Genomic DNA, 20,864 nt, shown 5'->3' on the forward strand with positions numbered 1-20,864 from the left:
CAGGTAGGTCAGAGGTCGCGTCGGGAGTCACCTGATTACCCGCAGAAAGAGACACAACATGGCGAATGACACATCGGAGAAAACGCCGCTCCTCGACAACGAGGACGATTCCTCGGAGTACCGCCACTCCAGGGAGCAAGTCAAGTCTCTCTACCTAAAGGCTAGCTCCCAGAAGTCGGGAATCATCGCTCCAGAAGATCTGTACTGCAGGAATACCATCAACATCAGCGCAAGCAACTCAAACTTCCAAGATATCAAAGAGGCCGACTACATAGTGGCTATCTTTGTGGTGGCGTTCGACACCAGAACAGGTAACGTTACGCACATTTCTACAATGATTCACATTCTTGTAGAAACACTTTCTTTGGATAGGTAATGATTTTTGCACGATTTGTAAAAAAATGTAGAAAAAGACTAACGAAATTATATTATATATTATTATTATTATGAAATGCGTATATATTTTACCTGTAAAACATGTAACTGATATTGTCATAATTCGGTGTTAGTGGAATTAATTGTCCCTTTGGTTGGAATCCGAGATTTGTTTTGGGGTTGCTCGTTTTTTGGAGAGAAATTCCTAGGTGGAAAGTACCGTGGTAGAATAGGCTTGGCTAGATAGCAGAGACGTTCCTGTACTGCCTATATAACAGTAACCCGTGCTGTCCGCTTTTAAATCATACTATAGGTATAGGGTTGGACTTAGTTAGATTTACCTGGATTTGGGTTCAGATTATGATTTACCGCTGAAAATGGTACATAAGATATAAAATACAGCTTTAAAATCCTATCTTAACTCTGCATGAAATGAATATGTAAAATAGATAAATATTGCTTTGTGCGTATTACACCCATTTTCATTATATTTTGTGTACGATGCATGCATGATATCAAGAAGCAGTCAAGCATATGTTTTAAAATTTAGAATTTGACAGAAAACTCTCTCCTTTTTTTGTCATTGACGTATTGCCAAGAAGTGATTAAAGATATAGGAAATCAGAAATGATGATGCCATTTATTCAGAGTCAAATATAACTAGTACATAATTATTACAAAATTAATGTGCATATATATGTGTGCAAACAAAATATGAAATCAATACTTTTTTCCAATATAAGACGTTTTCTCCTGTATGCTTCATTTTTGGGCATCAAAACTACTTTCCAAGCAGAGGTTGGTGGAGAAGATTGTGTCCTTTTTATCATATACCCCATTTTCACTTCCGACAGAAAAGGTCACAATCTTCTCCACCAACTTCTGCTTGGAAAGTAGTCAAAACATGATTGGTAGATTCAATGAAGGTATCATGATATCTTGATTTAAATCTTTTCTTCTTTTAATAAAAAAATCTTTTTATAGTCATCTGTTCGTCTGGGTCAGCTAGACCCAATTGATTCCTTTGTCATTGATCCTTTCCAGCCATTCTTTATCTTATCTGTCTTTCCGGAAGTCAATAAAGTCCAACAGAAATAAAACAGAATAAGTCAATTATTGAAGTCTGTCCTTCTAGGCTGGTAGATGTGGTTCTGTTGATTACTATCAGACATCTTGGGTTAGGACACAACAGAAATTCTGTTGTGGCTGTTTTCCATATTTAAGTTTCAGATACAAAATTTCTATTACTACTTGAAGATCATATCTAGTGTTTTCACCTGGTTGAAAAGCAAGAGATAAGATAAGGGTGGATTATTTGCATTGTCCAATTTAATACGACTTAGTCTGGCAGGAAAAAAAGGGATCAAAGGGATACAATCTATTGATCACATTTTGTGACGTTTTGTGAACACAAATTGCTGAAGGGTAGACCCTGGATATGAATGACATTTTTGTTTGGTTTTTGAGTCACAATTTCAGGTTCTGCTAAGCTGGTGTTCAATAATGTAATGCATTTGTTTGCATCTTTTTAAAGGCTTTGTCCATGTATATAGACTGTAGACTGGCCTCATTTAGTCAATGCTGGTAAACACATGCCTATATTGATTTTCATTAAATGGCCGTTGTGCTGTGTACCAGATGTGAGAATCAATAACAAGGTTGACATGTTTTTGTCCTTTGTCTTTGTTTAGACATTCTGTGAAATTCTGTCATCTATGCTGAAAATCATACTAAAAGTGTGATACTTAAACTATAGTTTAAGAAAGGAATTATTGAGGTGTAGTCCTAAAGGCAGCATCAGAGATGCCTCAGATCTTAAGTTTGCTTTACGTTAAAAAATTTTTATGTTAAAATCTGAACCTTGTATGTTTTCAAAGGCAGAAACTGCATTAGAAATAGCGCAGAGATCAAACATACATAACAAAGAATCTTTGCTTAGGTCAAGAACTGTTCCAATTTGCAGATTCTGTGAAATTCTGTCATCTATGCTGAAAATCACACTAAAACTAGTAAAAGTGTGATACTTAAACTATAGCTGAAAAAGGAATGAGATGTAGTCCTAAAGGCAGCATCAGAGATGCCTCAGTTCTTAAGTTTACTTTAAAATTTTTATCTAAAAAAATCTGAACCTTCTAATGTATGTTTTTAAACACAGAAACTGCATTAGAAATAGAACAGAGATCAAACATACATAACAATGAATATTTGCTTAGGTCAAGAACTGTTCCAATTTGCATGGCTAATATCTATTTGTATCATATTCTTTTTGTCTCTCTCTATATATACATATATGCCTAAAAGAGTGGTTAATTCAAACATTATTCAAACAGACTACCAAACAATTCCATTATAATGGAACTGCTTAGTTTACATTTTGTGTCCATTTACGATTTACAGGCTTCTAAAGACAGGAAAATGCAATGACAAACCATTATGGTAAACTTAGGTACATGTGTATGTGTATGTATGACTTTGCAAATGTTTGACTATGCCATTAGCATGTAATATTGACGGGTATGTCGATACTCTTTGTGTTCTTTACTTTGCCTGAGGTCGACTGCCTCACCGCTTTTATTTGTAGTATGAAAATGCAAAGACAATTTGTAGCTTTTATCACTTGTGCTACAAAGATAATTGAATATAACAGCTATTAAGTGTGCAGATATGTGTCCTGTGATAATATTGTATACTGCTTTATGAGTTAGTGGTGGACAACATGATATATAATTATAAGACTACTCTTTATTTTTGCTACTGGGTATTTATGGTATGAAAGGGTACAATTTTTAGTAAAATCGGTTATTGAGGACCATTTTGTCACTCCCTGGTTCCTTTATAACTGTACTGAGCAACATAGAAACTGCGTACGATACAGTAGTTTTCTTTCCTCTCTTTTCCATTTCGTGGTTGTATTCCGACACAACAGCTGCTTCGAGTCTCCTAAATGACGCACATGGCATTGTATTACATTGCTGACTACCTACACAGACAAAGATACAGTTTTATACGACGCAGGAAGATGCCTCTCTAATCAAGTTTATTGCCCTGTCGATAGCAGAATTCGACCTCAGTTCAAGCAATTTCCCTTCCTCAGTTGGAGGTGTTCATTTCTGACCTAGAAACAGATGACTTTGTGTCAAGGCTGGAAGATAGAGGACTTTTCCCATCAGTATCCTTCTGAAGGATGGCATCATCATGCTACAAAGCCATTACTGTTCCCAAGTCTATGATAATTCTTTATCTCTTTCTAGATAGTAGTACATTTTGTATATATGTTGTAAGCATTCATCAATCTCGCAAGACTATGAATAGTACAGATTCTACACACTGTTTGTTTTTGAGCTTTGAACTTCTCTGTTTTTCTTCGCAGTCTATCTCTCAATTTCTATATACTACATACATGTTTATCTAGAAATGGGCGCCGTGGTTTTATTTTCATGTTTTTGCAGTGAATTCACCGCTGTGAAACCATTTAACCACAAAGATATGTGTTTCTTTTGCATCATTACTGTACAACAGAATTGTTTCAACTGTGAAATTAAAACACTGCAAAAGCTTCCTTTCGCCTCCTAGTCCTACTGCAAAATCAGAAGTCTCAAAGAAAAATTTATGAATTCACATGGATATATATATCTTTTGCATGAAAGCAAAAAGATTGAGATGTTGGTATATTTTATATGTCTATATTGGCAAAAATGATAGATATATACATCTGTTTAATGTTCAGTTTGCAATCTACATTCATTAAACATTTTTATAATTTGCTGGCAAATGACAAAAAAATTGATATACACTGTATATCCGTCTTTCATCAAGACTAAGGTTATGAGTATCTATATCGATTCCAACCAGCACCATTAATTACGTCCATGTTTGGGAAAAGGAGGCTCATATTTAAAGTTAAAGCTGTAATACCCAGCACTGTGTCCTGAATACGTCCCCCTTCCTTTAATTCTGTCTGCAGCAAATGCTGCCGATTGATTTTCTTGTTAGTATTCATTTGGGAAGGGATGGGGGAATGGTGTTGAAAACATATGTCGCTATCATGTCGTGTTGTCAACACGAAATGGGGCACTCCAAAGAAATGGGCTGTGCAAGACTTAAACCAAAGAAGCCGATTTTATATGATATACAAAATGTACCCAAACAATGGATTTAATTTAGCTATACCGAATACCTGGTAGCATTTGAATAAAAATGATGTATTTCGTATCAAATCTACTACTTGAACAAGATAGACAATGCATTCCAAAAAGATGCAAGACCTAAACCAAAGAAGCCGATTCTATATGATATACATAAACAAACTAATTTAGCTTTGCTCAATATCAGTGTAACATTTGATTCCCAACCAATTCCAGATCTACTAGGCATACATTCATTTTGTCATTAAAGTCTCCTTTTTAGTTATAATACTTTCTCTGCCATACAACTTATTCTATAACCACTCTGATTATCCATTTCCAATGATTGGAATCGCAAGTAGGAAAAGCAATCGCATTCCAAGGGTATTGCCTATCATCATGGGTTTACCACAGGTCGCTGATGAAAAGACTGTGTGTGTGACAGGGTTGCTAATTTCTGACTGTAGATCCTCTGCATGATAGCTGTTGGCTTAGCGTAGAATATAGATTATATTCCTTGCAGTATCGCCATATAAACACTTCTTTGTGTTACACTTGACCTGTATGACAGAGACCTTTTTTGATCCGTGTTAAAATCTTGTTTACTACACAAATTTCGTGCGTCACCAGTCATATCCGTCTGATAGTTGCCCTTTGGTAACACATACACCGTATTAGGATGTCAAACATCTGAGACATTCTCTCAGACATCTTTGCCCTTAGTGCTGAAATGCCATCCAAAAGATTCTGTTTTCGCCTCGAGCGCTTCTCCTTCCGTTAAATGTCACCACCTGAGCTCACATCGTTTTATACAGCATGAAAAGGTCTCGACATACCGGTATTTGAAACATGGCGTGTTAAAATGACGTTGCACCTTTCACCGATATCTGCTTCCATCAATGTGAAATATTTGTGTATGATAATGCTATCAGTACCTTGGCTTACAGACGGATGTTGGACGCGGGGCCATATATATTTATAACGCTCTGGGGTGTGATTACATTGCTGTGGTATTAACACCGTTTGCTATGCCTCACCGTCTAGGGTTATCGATCGTCAACTTTCAGATCTTATCGTGTTTACGCGTTTCTCTTCATACCAGCTTTCTACATGTATGACACGTACACGTACATGTATGCATCGGTTTTCACTCATTTGTATTTTGGAACTTTTTTCTCTGTGAAATTCTCTCGACTTAGAGTAGAAGACAACAGGAGGGTGAAATTTAGTGCATGTTTCAATAATTCAATACTTGTTATGGGAAGTGCCGTTTACAATTGCTGGCTTATGGAAATATGTATGAATAAACAATTTTTCTTTTAGCAATTTTTCAGATTAGAATTGATAATCATTGTATTAAAGAAACAGTTGCAGATTTTTCTTCTTTTGCCATCCTCAATTGAGGCAAAGCATGATGCTTTATAGTGTTAAGCTAGAAGTGCAAGGTGGCTTCGCTGCGGCTCGCGTTGTTACCTAAACACACCGGGTCACCCATACCTTTCTTGATAAGTGTGTAGGGTTCTTTTACATGTAGAGGTTTGACATAGATCATTCTAATAACAGCAAGCTTACGAGAATCAGTCTTTGCTTCACAGATGACCAATGAATAAACAACAAATGAACAGGATGGGCACAGATTTTGATAGCTCTTATCATTATTTGGATCTACATGATTGTACGTAAGTGGAGGTTTATGCTTATGGATTTGCACCTTTGTTGTTGATAGTGCTGTCAGAAAAGGATATATCATATAACAAAAGGACGTACAAGATATGCATGTTAGCACATAACCCCACTAGTTATGCTTTACATTGTATTACCATATACTACTATATATGTAGATGTTGTCGACCAATCAGAAGGCTCCATTTGCGGGTCTGTAATCTTCATACGGACCCGCAAAAGCGGCTCTGTAAAATTCGTATGGACCCGCTTTTGCGTTCGCATGTTCTACAGCGGCACAACCGGAACACTCGAAATGCATTCTAAACATTACTATAGAACCCCGTGTAATGCGGAACACCTGTAGCGAACGTTTTTGCGGCCCAGGTATGACACAAAATTGAATACAGTCAAACCTGTATTAGCGGTCACCTTTGCATAGCGGCCACCTGCCCATAGTGGTCACTTTTTGTCGGTCCCTTGGATTTTTCCCATTGACATAAGCATTAAGAATTAGGCTATAGCAGCCACCTGTCCAACGCGGTCGCGGCCAGACGATTTTCGGTCCCGCGAGCACAGTAACACTGCCGATAACGGTCAATGTGCGGCGGTGGAAGCCGCATCGCCACCGCACGCCGGGTTCAAAATCTTCATTTTTTTATGCAGTTATCAAGTTTATGTGAACTCAACTTGACAGGATAATAATAAAGAAAACAAGAATGTTTTATCTTTGTTAGATTATCCATGGTTTGACGCGAACTGAAGGACACATGGCTTGCGTTTGTACATCGTAGCATATTTGACTATTTCTGTGCATTTGGACTGGGCAAAGATTACGGTAGTTTTTGGAAAATACAACCCGCACATGTATCTGATGCGCCAAGTTCGCGAATTGTTTCAATGTCGGCCCAATATTTCCGTTTTTCCCTGGAATTCATCCGAAAATGTGCCCAAACACGATTTTCAAAATGGCGGAGCAGCATAAAGGTCATCGGAAGACACCACTGTTGCGGAGGTATAGTTTGTTAAATTTATTTTGCTGCAAACTATCACTGAGGATAATTACTTAACCAAAAGCTTCAAACTAAATATGGATAACATTACTATGATGTAAAATTCAGGCTGTTGCAATTTTCTGAAAAGAAAAAAGCCCTCAAAAGGGCGACCTTCCTCTCAATACCCTATTAGCATAATGGTAGAAGCCGATCATGACAAGCAAACAACAACAGACAAGGAAAATTGTCGCCACGATTTTATGTTTGAAAACGGTCGAAAACGAACAGTAAGTGGCAACTGAGCAACATATATTTTGTTCTTAACTAACTAGGTGGCATTTTGCTGCGAAGGACTTAGTTTCATATGATTAAAACTCGTTGGTGACGCGTGTGCCTGCAGCGAAGCAGTCGCGAAGGATCAAGAGTAGAGTATGGCGATGCTGGTCTGTTCATACATGAAGCTCGAACAAGCCATGGATTTTGGAGTTGGCAGATACAATAGTTCTTTTTTCAAGCCCATAATAGAAGTAAAAGAACAACAATCGAATTTCTAAAATGTGCCTTACCTATGTAATGTTTACATGTGTACTGTACGGTGAATAAATGTATCTCAGTGGGTACTGAAAACATGTGTCACTCGTGGTCAATTAATCGACATTTTCTCCATAGCGGCCACCTGTCCTTAGCGGCCAGTTTTGGCCAGTCCCTTGAGTGACCGCTATAGACAGGTTTGACTGTACTGCACTCAGTACTAGTAACTACTAGTATGACATGGACAATGGCTTAGCCTATATGATATAACGCTTCGCGACCTCTGTACTTTATTCGGTGGTTATAGGAACGACCATGCCTTATCACACAGCATAGACCAAAGAAAAGCGGGTCATTAACCCTATAGTGTTACCAAACATGTGTAGCCTAATAGACTGAGCTGAAAGGTGACTGACCCCTTGTATGAATTTTCAGAGCTCGAAATGTCTGCTGACAATTTTCAGAAAAAAATTTGGAGATTGCAGCAAAGATTATTGATAACTATCAAAAGGGGTTGAGGTATCAGAATTGCATATTGCAGGAAACAGAAAAGAAGGATTTCAAGTCTTGATGATCAACATACCGTTACTGTGTCAATGTGGTTGATAAAGGTAAAGGTCCCATAGACGTCTAGACTTTATGAGGCCGTAGTGGCAGCGGGTTGTTAATCCACTACAGTGTATTTGGCACGGTATTGGAAAGCGGGGCCCAACCCTCTCCTTCAAGTTCAACCGTCTGAACCTTTTTATATTACCTCCCCAACTTGATTATAAGTCATGTAACCATTCACATCTTGATTGAGTGAAGAAAGTTAAGGTAATGCCTTTCCTGAGGACACAGTGTCTAGCCAGGAATTCAAATCAAACAAGCAACTGCTCAATCTCGTGTGTGACGCCCACCGAGCCTCTTCGGCTAATCTGTCAAAGGTGTGCCAAAAAAACAGACTTGGTTTAGCAAGGTGCCAACATCTGCACATTTGCCAATACTAGAAAGAGATTTTTTTTAAACCTGCATATGTTACGTGTGGTATTTTGCACCATAATACTTAGTCTAGGCCTGTACTCCTCAGTCTCCTAGAACACATAAAACAGATGGTCACTTTCTTTCCAATTTCAGCGTGATGCAAATAGAAGTGAGTGTAACAGTATTTCCTAATGGAACCCACACGTTTGCCTGCCAGGTCTCATTTCATTCTGTGGTTTATTTCTGAGGAATGCGTCAGAAGTAGTTATTTATGGTACATTGCAGGTGTGTGCAGTGAATACAAGCCTACTCTATAGCTGACACGGTTTAGCTGTTTTTAGTGAGGACTATTTATTTATTTATTGGTTTACCTGTTCAACACACACAGCCAGGGCTACCAAACTAGACTGTGGCTATTACAAAGGGCTAGCCCTGCTGTTACATTACAAATGGAATTTGACATTGACAGAATAACAATTAATAACAGTATTCTAAGTATATCAATGACTATTACCGGTACATATATATTGTCCATGATATCGTCTACAGCATCTATGATAGTATCTACAGTGAGAGGTCAGGGTCACTGCGTACACATGTAGACAGTCCCAGAGTTTCCTTTTGAAGGAGGCAGCGACTGTGACATGTGAGTGTCTGAATGGAGAGTGAATCGTTACATCTTAAGAGGTGCAACCAAAAATATTGCCCCCAAAAAAGGATTTTCTCTATAGGGTTGTCCCTGGACAACCTATGGGTTGCCTCTTCTATAATTACTGTAAATCACTTTTATATAGCGGCAGGGAAATATAGCGGTTAGGGGGAAATGGAGTAGGTCACGGCACTCAATTTTAACGGTGGGAACAAACATTACTGGCTTAAATATTAGTGATCAAATATTAGCGATGATTAGCTGTTGACTAGTGACAGTTGAATCAGCTAAAATTAAGTTACAGTTAACAAATCAAGAATTACAGTATTACAACTAAGCTAGATAATGAGTAGAGGCCTTGCCTTGCATGCTGTAGGTCACAGGTTTAATCCCCAACACAGGCATACCAAGCAACTTTAAAAATGCAGCATACTGCTTTCTCTGCTTAGCAATGATGAAAAAGAGTATGGTAGTCAAACACACCGTGCTACCAGAGGACTCCCCCCTGCTGTTGTATTATCTGTGCTTGTACAGCTGTGTGACCTAAGGGCTAAGGAAATGCAGATGGGTGCTGCCCAATACACCATGGTGTGGGAAGGAAATTCCATAGAAGCCCTTCAATTGTAGCAGATACAAACCCAACTGTCAATAGAATGCTGAGATTCTTAGACAAAATAGATGATTAAAACCTTCTCTTCTCTACGAACTTATACAGTAAACGGTCAAAAGTTGGGTGAAAAACAACCAAAGAACTGGGAAAATACGAACCAGAAAAATGTGGCTCTGGGGACAAAGCAACCTCCTCAAATTTGATTAGCAACAGGGTGTATAATTGGTTGTTACCGGGGATTTAATTGCCGTTGTTGATGTGTATTGTAACAAATTGGTTTGTTTGTCATTTTGTTCCATTTTTAACATATGTAGCTCTCACAACCAGTAAAAAGAATCTTGTAGTTATTTCTGTGCGCAATTGAAAACCAGTGGGGCAGAGAGACTGATAAATTGCAGCATTCCTCTTTCATGGTTTCCAACTGTTTTACAAGATACACATGTCTTTTTATGGCAGTCCTACATGCAGGTTTGCCTTGAGGGTTTGATTTGAATCATCAGATAGAAACACCCCATGTTGAGACCAAGAATATGACAAGCTATTAAAGATTTAGCTGGTCCTTTTATGTGGCTCTCTTGAGGCAGGCAAACTGTTATGATGGTTGAGTGTCGAAAACAGGAAATGCTGTCTTTCTATAGCAGTTTTATTTAGGGTTTTAGAGCAGAGTAGGATACGGCTCGTCGTGAAATTTATGGGCATTCACGTTTTTTTCATAAGCGTGTAATGTTGTGGCAATTTTCTGACCTCACTCTTGTAATTCAAAGGTAGAACAGAGTTTTTTTTCTATACATGGAGCTCTACATGCAATCTGTAGTACATTTTCTAGTACCTTTGTTTTTCTTCTAAACCATCACTGGGAATGAACAGCTTAGATTACTGTTTGCTTGTCAGATACTGTGATGTACATGCCATCTAATATAAGAAGAGGGGATATGTATGTTTAACATGCAGTATCACCACAGCAAGGCTGGACAGTTGTACTGGATACTGTGCTTTCCATGGTACTGAAAAAGCCATCCAAGTTGCAAGTTGTAAACAAGAAGCTATCAAATGAAAATTGAGTTCTTTGAAGATTCTTATTGAAGTGTCAGCTGTGTCACAGACCTGTTATTGGTGGGAATATTAAAACATATAAATTAATGAAAACCATGTTATTAAATGGGCAATGAAGGATGCTATTGTAGTGGAGCAGTAAATGCAATGTCAATGACTTTGTGTCTGAATTCCAGACCTTAGGTACGTCTTCAGTCACTGCATCAACTCCCTTTGGGTTCATTATCACTTGCCAAATTTGCAATCACTGAATTGTGGTTTCTTGGAAACAATATTGAAAGACTTCCTCTTAATTCATTCCTGGTCATGTCTCTTCATTTTGTTTCCTATAGACAGCCCAAGTCGTTACCATTTCATGAAGGTTAAGGGAAGAAATATATTCACTATATAGTAGAAAATGAGATTGCAGTGATTTTTGTGGTCAATCAACAATTAAACACTTGGTTTCACCATTGGGTCTGGACCTTGTTGAGTGTTGTCAAAATTATGCTTCTGCAATTCAGTTCAAGTACAAATGTACATGGAACATCTTTAGTGACTTTTGTCTACGATCTTTGTCTTATGGCACAGCTATGACATTATCTATAAGCTGCCCTCCAGCTTGTCCTATCTGCAGTTATATATACTTTTGCTCCAACTGTGATGACAACATTTACAGGTTGGTTTGTACCCCTGAAACCTAATGTATGGCAAGGCCACACAAATTTCATTTGTTGGTTCTTGAATCACCTGCTTTTATTTTCCCAACCCCCCCCTCAAAAAAAATTCACTGCCAATTCGGCTTTTGCCAATTTCTTTTTTTCCCTGTTACTCCATATTTTTTCTGAAATAATCAGAGAACCAACAAAATCATTATTAATTTGTGTGGTCTTAGAATACTTAGATAGATCTACATGTAGATGTAGTTATCCAAGCATCCATAAGCAATTAGTTATCTCACACAAGATGCATCAGTCAGGGTTATTTGTAGCAGGCCTCCAGCCAGTGCTGTCATTCTGTCATTTGAGTTTTACTGCGTATGACGGAAAAATATTTAAAACCGTCCCATCGACCTTGACAGACAAAAATTGGTTGGTAAGCTGTAGAAATACTCAAATTTGAATAAACCATGCCAAATGCCAGCCTAGAAATTGAACAGTGACGGAAATTTGTACACGATGATGGAAAAAACAAAAAAGAGTCTTTTTTGGATTTTTCCGTCAATAGGAATTGGGATGACAGCAAAATATTTCGAGCTGGCTAGAGTCCTGTTTTGGAGTCTTTCCTGTGTTTCTACATCGTCTTTCTCTAGTAGTGCCTGCTTGTTGTGTCCCGAAAAAGGCTTGCATTGTTAGAAAGAGGCAATTAGAGTTGCAGACTGTTGATGATTGGAGTCTGTGGTTGTGTGAGATAACTGCTCATCTCATTCGTGCTTAAAACCAATTTAGCCCTTTTCCTCAAGTCGTAATGGCCACCCTTACAGGAGTTGTGGGCTCGAGAAGTTGTGTTACGATAACAGCTGAAGGGGACTGTAATTTCGTGCGGCATGAAAAATATATGCGAGAATATTGTGTGCTATTTTAGGAGCTGATAAGTGGCACTGTATAATCTGAGACTGTTAGTATATAATTTTCATCGGAAAGTTGTTGTTTCTAGTACCCAGAAGTCACAGTGACACTGTATCATCTGAAACTGTTTGTATGTAATTAAGTTGCTTACTAACTAATGGTTATGTTAATGATAATCAACATGATGTAAGTGTGACTGTAAATGTGTGTTATTCAAAATCTAACCACGTTCCATTACTCACTAGCCCTGTGAGGCTTGGTGTCATTTCTGTTTAAACCTGCAGAAAGCTGTAACAGTGTACTTCTTAGACAACTGCATAGAAAAATTTGTTTTTCCCTTGTACTGTTGTAGAGTGGAACTCGTTGCTGCCAAGTACGAACTGTAGGGGCATCTTCGCTGGATAGCTTTAAAAAACGCTTGCAGTCAGATGTGCAAAAGTTAGAAGTGACAGGTCTTTCAGTGTAATATAACCAGCTGCTGCTGCACCTCGTGCCTGCGAAGCTGTTGTGTTACGCCGGATGGAGGTTATACCGGCTATGTAGATATAGATATAGATATAGCTAGAAAAAGTATATGTCAAGTCAAATATTCTGTTATTGCTTAAGTCATTCCACTCAAGAAATTGTATGATGATCATCCCCAGCTCCAAATTTTGTTCTTTTGTCTCAGATAGTCTCCTGGTGTACCTTCATATCAGACAAGATGATGGAATAGCAATACTCTAAATACCTGCCATGTAAACAACAAGAATCTGTCAACTGAAGGAATGATAGATGCACAGGAAAACCCTCAGGTCTCAAGTACAATAAAACTCCATCCAGTTTGAAGACTTCTGAACTTGAAGGCCATATATCATATTGACCATGGTAAAATCAACCCTACAGCATGGGCTGTGGCTAAACAGTCCTATACGAGACTGACAGTTACTGCCACAGATGACACATATTTAAGCTGTTCTTTTCTGCAGATCTGCTTTCCTTGTGCACTGCACATCAGTCTTGTTTCTCTTGATTATAGTTACCTGGAATGTGTGCATCTCCATATGTTGTATTGACTGTGATTGCCTTTATTCTGCAGGTAATATCATTGAGTGGTGCAAGCCTGAGGACAGTGACCTCGATGGAGTGGAGTTTAAGGCCATGGCCAGCGGATCTCACACCATACTTAAGGACTTCATGTTAGTACACATCCAACTACTTTTTTTTTTTACTTAAATGTTTAGTGACCATCTAACTACTTTTGCTAATTAATGGTTGTAAAAGAAAAAGAAAAAGATTTTTTATCATGAAAATATCATAGAGTCCACATTGTTTGAGATTGTGTCCTGGTTGCATTTCAGTGAATCGTAGATCAAGCAGACAGTCATTGTTTTTGGTGGCAAGTTTTGGAATATTTCTCTGTTCTTTGAGAGTTTGGAGCTCAGACACTTTATGGTGGTGATTTCAGAGTATCAGAAGAATTTCTTCAGAAATTATGCACATGAGGACACCAACATGGGGGTATTGATGTATCAAAGATGCTCCATGAATAATGTCTTATCCTGTTTCTCAATTTTTCTGTAATCATAGTTCTTACTAAGCTTCATTGTGATTCTCACAGCTACTTCAAGAAGGACAACCTGTACGGTTTGAGTTGTTTTGAGAACATGCCGGTGGAGAGCGAACTTGAACGTGGCGCCAGGATGAAGTCAGTCGGCATCCTGGCCACCTCCTACACCTCCCTCTACAGACACATGCAGTTCCTGGAGAATCAAGTCAGGTAGGTGGCACTTTTTTCAATTTTTTTTACTTGATGGTCACCACGTAACAAGACCCGAAGGTCACTTCAAGGTGTGGTGCAAAGGCCACCCCGGGGTTACGGGTTACGTTGTTTAACTGTAACAGCAACTCTTTTCCCTAGGTCAGAAACATGAGACTAGCTCAACTGCTCACTGAATACTATTAAAATATCTACCCAATACAATTTAAATATTTATTTGAACTATTAAATAAATACATTTATTCAGAACAGTTGTGTAGTAGTGGTTCCCTCAAAATCAATGTCATAGTATTGGTACTTAGTGGTTGGTGAATGTACCAATTACTAAGTATCTAATACCAGCTCAGAAAAGAAATAGTCATGTCTTCAAATAACACAGACATATCAACCCAGGATGGAGGTGTTTAAAAATTTGTTTTTCCTAGAACTGAAATTTTTTGGTACATGCTAAACCCTCAGCTGTTCAATGTGCAATTATGTAGCTTTGATAAACAAAATTATATTCTATTTTGATATCATTGCATGTATTATATGTGAAAAAGGATCAATTTCTGATGTTGTCCTTGTTGAGGATATTGTACTTTGCATTCTGTGCTGAAAGAATTGAAATCTCTCTGGAGAAAAAGGTAAAAGCAGCTCTTTCTTGGCTGATTCACTTGATGATTTTAAAAGCAACATTTCCTTTGAAATCCCCAAAATTCACACGAGACCCAGTCCCCTTGTTCCTTGCTGTGTGACGAGAATTGCAACTAGTTTGCTCCTCTTTGATGCATGAAACTAGGCGCAACATCGAACCCAGAGGGACGTTTTCAAATGTAGCTCACAACGACAAGGCCATCAGAGCCACCTCTCCAATTTGGTCCCTGCATTGATCGTGCACTGTAGGAGGGACAGTTGGGAAGCCTTCCAATAAATCACACGCCTTCACGTCTCATAGCTATGAATACTGGGTGCATGTGCATTTTTGTCTGTGCACCCAAAATCGGAGCTGTGCACCTCATTTTTGACTGCACCTGGATTTTTTTGTTGGTTTTTTTTCCTTAAAGGTACTACTGAACACTTGCATACAGCATATAATGCTCTTTATGTGTCATAAAAAATAGTAAAATCTTTGTTGTGCAGTAACTTTGGTGTAACAAGGTTTTTGTGACATTCTGCTTTTAAATCACTTTACTTTATGTTGTGCACCCCAAATATTTTCTGTGCACCTAACTTTATAGGTTAGATGCCAATAAGTTATCATACGCCCTCTCGTCTGCTTTCACCTATAGCTTATACCCGTTCTCTGGTTTAGAGTTCAGACGAGGTTCTACCTGCAGATAAGGTTGCGTGACTTAACAGTGATCCTGAACTATCCCGTATGTTGTGGTAGATTGCAATTTTAGATTGGTACATATATCATTGTACCTCAACTCCCCCCCTACTTTGCCCTTGAAGGGGTTATTTGGGGGCAACCCCTATGTAGATGTAGATATCACATTGACAACAAGCATTCGTCATGTTTCTTGACAACCAATTCCTTGAGCAGTGGAACTACAGCAAGGATTATATTCAGGCTGATATAATTGTCTTGATTCTGAAACAAGTTTTAACTGTAATTTCCAACACAAAAATTGAACTTACCCATATTTTTGACTGTACAACATCAGATACTAGTAGCACACGTGACTCAGTGAGCAGTGATCATAAGGTGCAGAAATTGTCTTAATTGTATGGATTAGATATTTATTCTTTGATATGAAATGAAATACCTTACTTGCCAATCTAACCGTGTCTGTCAAATTATATTCATAATTCCGTTTTCCTTCCATTTTTTAAACAACAGACATCAACTGGAGACTCCTGGAAGGTACGACCAACTCAAAGCATTCTGGGAAGATCGGAAAGGCTCCCTTCCGATGAGTAACCCCGGTCGCAGTCTGCTGTCGCCGATGACAGAGATCCCTCGAGCTGACATGAGGGTAAGTAGAGTATAGATACAACATAAGTTTTCAACGAATACTATAGACAGATCTACATAGAGTAAATGTTGAAGCTAAATGAGGACATTTGCCTTAGTTGAGGGGAAAGAGTGTAAAGATATGTATTTCTCATTGTTCTTGATATAAATGATAAGATATTGGTGGCTCATTCAGTCTAGGTTCCTGCGAGGGCTCACTGCTCTTTTCTGGTGAGAGGTCTCTGAAAAAAGGCGCCTTAAAATGCAGCAAAAATGTTGAGATTTACAGTTTCAGTAGTATTTAGAAAATTAATGAAGAAATAAACTTTCCGTGCATTCTGTGAAGTCTAATTTTAAAGTTATTACCTCACAGATAACCCATCCTGCTGGCTGCTTTTCCCAGTTCCTGAAGTTCTTCGGAGAGCAGATCTTTGTCCTGTGGAAGTACGCTCTTCTGAGGAGAAGGATCCTGTTCTTTTCACCTCCTCCTATTGGTGTGGTGTGTTACAGAGGTATGAAAACACACTGAAGTAACGTCTCCTTTTGGTGTGGTGTGTTACAGAGGTAGGAAAACACACTATAGTAATGTCTCCCATCCTAAAAAAACACTGCAAACATTTTGGTGTGGTGTGTTACAGAGGTATGAAAACGAAGCTGTTTGTTATTGTTCACCTTGTAGTGCCTAGTGGCACAAATATCAGCATGTTTCCTTGCTGTTTACTTTGATTGGCTATTCTGCATCATGACAGTAGAATTGTCAGTGCCAAGGACAGCGATAGTTATATGTCATAACTTGTCAACATTCAGTACTAAGGACAGAGATAGCTTTGTAATGTTCTGCATCATGACAGTAGAATTTTCAGTACCGAGGACAGTGATAGTTGTGGTAATCATTCAGTGCTATGGAAAGAGATAGCTTTGTAATGTTCTGCATCATGACAGTAGAATTTTCAGTACCAAGGACAGTGATAGTTGTGGTAAACATTCAGTGCTATGGAAAGAGATAGCTTTGTAATGTTCTGCATCATGACAGTAGAATTTTCAGTACCGAGGACAGTGATAGTGGTGGTAAACATTCAGTGTTAAGGACAAAGATAGCTTTGTAAGCAAACATTAATAGAAAATAGGCAGTAGTGGTGCCAAGTGTTTTACAGGATGAATTATTTGTGGTGTGGTTCGGGTGGATATGCTTTCCATGTCTTGTTCCAATCAATGAAGACTGTTAAAAGTAAAATACTACATTACGCTTCTGATGCTAATTCAATTTTTGACCAATTATCCTGAACCACCGTCTTTATCCTCTGGCAAATTTGGTTGATTTCAATCTCTACTGATATAGATTGTAGGAATAAAAAGACTCTTTTGACACGACCAAGAGATTTATTCCACCGACGTTTCGGTGACCATCTGTCAGTTTCTTCAATCAATTCTGACTGGTTCACAAAGCAATGCAGCATAGGTGTTGCTGCTTATACATAATGAGATGCATTCCCAAACGCAAAATATTTACATATGTACAATCACAGGAGATAGATTGTAGGAACTTTGAATTATGTAACGTGGTTAGCCCAAAATACGCTTTCTTCTGATAACGTCTACTAATATGATTCTGCCATGTCAGGTACGTCTGCCACCCTGAAAAATTCATCAAAAGAGATCTGCAATGCAATATCCCCCAGTATAATGTAGTCCTGTATATTTGAACTGGAGGTTGCTGCGCTAGGAATCTCTCAAAAACACTGGTTTTCAAAGTGGCTGATTTATGTAATAAATGTTAACAGGAGACTTGACTTCGATTAGAATACTTAGTGTTTTTCATGGTTAGGTTGAGCCTTAGTTTTCTATAACAACTTATGATAAGCTACACATTTATATAGGATTCAAAGAAAATGTAAATGCTAGTAAGGTCAATTAAGGACATCCAGCTTCTCCCTGCTGCCTAACTCCCTGCTGCTGTAACCAATAGGGAATTGTGTGCCAAATGGCTACTTCAGAGTGGTAAAGGTTTGTCAGGTCGTGTGGATGCATCCTTAACTTTCACACGTGTTGTTTTCATCATGTTCCTATAGTGTACTGTGCCTGCTGTTTAGCCAGACACACCATTCCTGAGATACCTGAGAAACCTCTCAAGCCTCACTTCTACGTCAACATCGCAGACATCGACAGACTCGAGACAGAAGTATCGTACTTAGCATGTAAGTACCATCACGCCGTTTCTCTACTCTAATGTAGCACATGCTCAGATACTGTAGTTTTTCCTAATTTTCAAAAACCACTGCAAACACTCCATTTTCTCCTGGCTGCGAAATGAATTCACAGCAAACTTCAATGCATTTACAGTATCAGGACGTTAGAGTACATTGCTGTTGAGCACAGCCCACGCACTGTGGAGAGTAATTGAAAAGCTCTTATCTGGAGGGAAACATTCCCCTTGACAGACTTTGACGCTTCATGTTTTCAGAAAGCTTGTCTGCTTCTGGTTTCTACTTTGTTTGACTTGATCGGTTTATTTCCATGGAAATTGAATTTCAAATTTGGGGATCTGCCAATAGTTATGAGACCTACTGTCGGTAACATTCACTGTCAAGTGATTTGTAGTTCAAAACTGGTTGTTTATTGTTATGTATGTAAATACTGTACATTGAGTATTTCGGTTTGTAGTTTTAGTGGTTGGGAGGAAAGGGAGGAATTCATGGCATTTAATTTTAACGGTGGGAACAAACATCACTGTCTCAAATATTAGTAATCAAACATTTGCAATGATGAAATTTTAATTGATTAGTGACGATTCAAGTAGCTAAGATTAAGTTACTGCTAACAAAAACAATCCACTCACTTCAGCACGTACTGATTGTTTTAGACTTTCCTTTTTCCCACGCACGGTTAAGGAGTGGAAGACCCTGCCTGCGCATATTGCACAAGCCCCGACAGTGGAGGCCTTTAAGGCCGGGCTTGCCGCCCTGCCATAGCCCGTCAGGCCATCCATTGCAAACATTTGATGATTTACAGATACTAGTAGGCAGACCCAACTAGAATTAGGCACCAACATTTACCCTTTTACAGGCACCACAGAAAAGATATTCCATGATTGGTCTTGACCAATCAGACGGCTTACCTTCTATGAGGTTTTTATATAAGTCATCATTATTCTATATTTTGCAGGCTTAACAGAAAAGATGTTCCAGGAGAAGTCCCATATGTATTACGTGTATGTGTACATTGGTCATGACCAATCAGACGGCTTAAAACCTCCTATGCCGTGTGATGTTTGATTAAACATCATTGTAAGTCATCACTATTCTATATTTTGCAGGCACAACAGAAAAGATATTCCAGGAGAAGTCTCACCTGTACGACGTGTATGTGGATAACCAGAACGTGGAGACCCACATCCCCAGTCTGCAGGACATGCTCAGACTCAACGACAGCGACAGGGACAAGTACAGCAAGCTGCTGAACCAGAGGTGAGCTGTGGAGATTTATGCCATCAAAGTCAGTTTTATCAACGTCAATTCTCTGATTCTGCTGTGTACCCTGTGTGTGGCCACATTTTTAGATAGTGTGAATTCAAAGAGCCACGTTTTTAGATAGTGTGAATTCAAAGAGCCACATTTTTAGATAGTGTGAATTCAAAGAGCCACATTTTTAGGTAGTGTGAATTCAAAGAGCCACATTTTTAGATAGTGTGAATTCAAAGAGCCACATTTTTAGATAGTGTGAATTCAAAGAGCCACATAATGTGATTTCAAAGAGCCACATTTTTATATAATGTGAATTCAAAGAGATCTAGCCTGGGTGCCATCCTAGTTAGTTTATAGGGGCAAGTATACAGCAAGCTTTTGAACCATAGGGGAGAAACCATGACAAGCTCTGGAGATTTATGTCGTCCTGTAGTCAGTTTTATCAGTGTCAACTCTCATAATATGTTCTCCTAGTAGGCTTATTTTGCTGTTAATGGAGCCTGGGTAAGGGACTCCCAGTGAATCAACTAAGATGGCACCCTGGCTGTCAGACTGGTACCTACCTACCTACTTAGTCCATAATACTGCTACATTTGTATCTGAAAAAAAAGTGAATTTGAATAGGTCTACTAATGTAGCATCCGTAATCCCTGGAGGTATTCACACTTCAAATATCCAAGTGTTCAATTAGACATTCTATAGTATAGAAGGCTTTTCCGAAAATCATAAAGATTAATGTATGTGGAGGATCTAGAAATGACTCATGAGTACCAAGAGTGAAAGGTATTTACTAGATAAGAACCTACATGTAGAAGGGCATAGTTGTAAGCAAAATAGCATGGCCATTGCTGTTGTACATGGTCAGGCTGTGTGATGTATGGAGTGAAGGAATGTTGTAAAAGATTCTCTTGCAAAGTTGTTAGCATGAGTGTGTAGAATTGCATTTATAGGTTAGGTTAACATTTCTTTGATCTGGTTTCCTTCTGCGATCAAGTGAGGAGGTATACGCCACCTTGCCAAGGACTGTGTAAGCTTTAAGAGCCTTATTTCTGTTCCAATACTTCAGGGTATTACCGCCAACAAAATAGCCAAACAAATATATCAGTTATACGTTGACTGTTTCAAAACTTTATCCAGTTGCTTGAGTAATTATTTTTGGCGTAAATATATCAGTTGCACACAATTGTAGAACAAAT

General features: G+C 38.5%; 1 protein-coding gene across 2 annotated transcripts in view; it reads left to right on the top strand.

The window, feature by feature from the left end:
* Positions 1-20,864, top strand: part of LOC136438849 (DENN domain-containing protein 11-like) — a 25,232-nt gene continuing 4,368 nt past the window's right edge. The window contains exons 1-8 of one of the 2 annotated variants that reach the window (XM_066433854.1): positions 1-311; positions 13,588-13,687; positions 14,110-14,268; positions 16,094-16,229; positions 16,581-16,719; positions 18,277-18,402; positions 19,521-19,671; positions 20,663-20,695. In XM_066433854.1, coding sequence (XP_066289951.1) covers positions 59-311; positions 13,588-13,687; positions 14,110-14,268; positions 16,094-16,229; positions 16,581-16,719; positions 18,277-18,402; positions 19,521-19,671; positions 20,663-20,695 — 1,097 coding nt within the window. In that variant the 5' untranslated portion in view covers positions 1-58. The remainder of the gene's footprint in view (positions 312-13,587; positions 13,688-14,109; positions 14,269-16,093; positions 16,230-16,580; positions 16,720-18,276; positions 18,403-19,520; positions 19,672-20,662; positions 20,696-20,864) is intronic. The other variant, XM_066433855.1, reaches the window with a different exon arrangement.

This window comes from Branchiostoma lanceolatum, chromosome 7 (genome assembly GCF_035083965.1).
Source record: "Branchiostoma lanceolatum isolate klBraLanc5 chromosome 7, klBraLanc5.hap2, whole genome shotgun sequence".
NCBI classification, from domain to species: domain Eukaryota; kingdom Metazoa; phylum Chordata; class Leptocardii; order Amphioxiformes; family Branchiostomatidae; genus Branchiostoma; species Branchiostoma lanceolatum.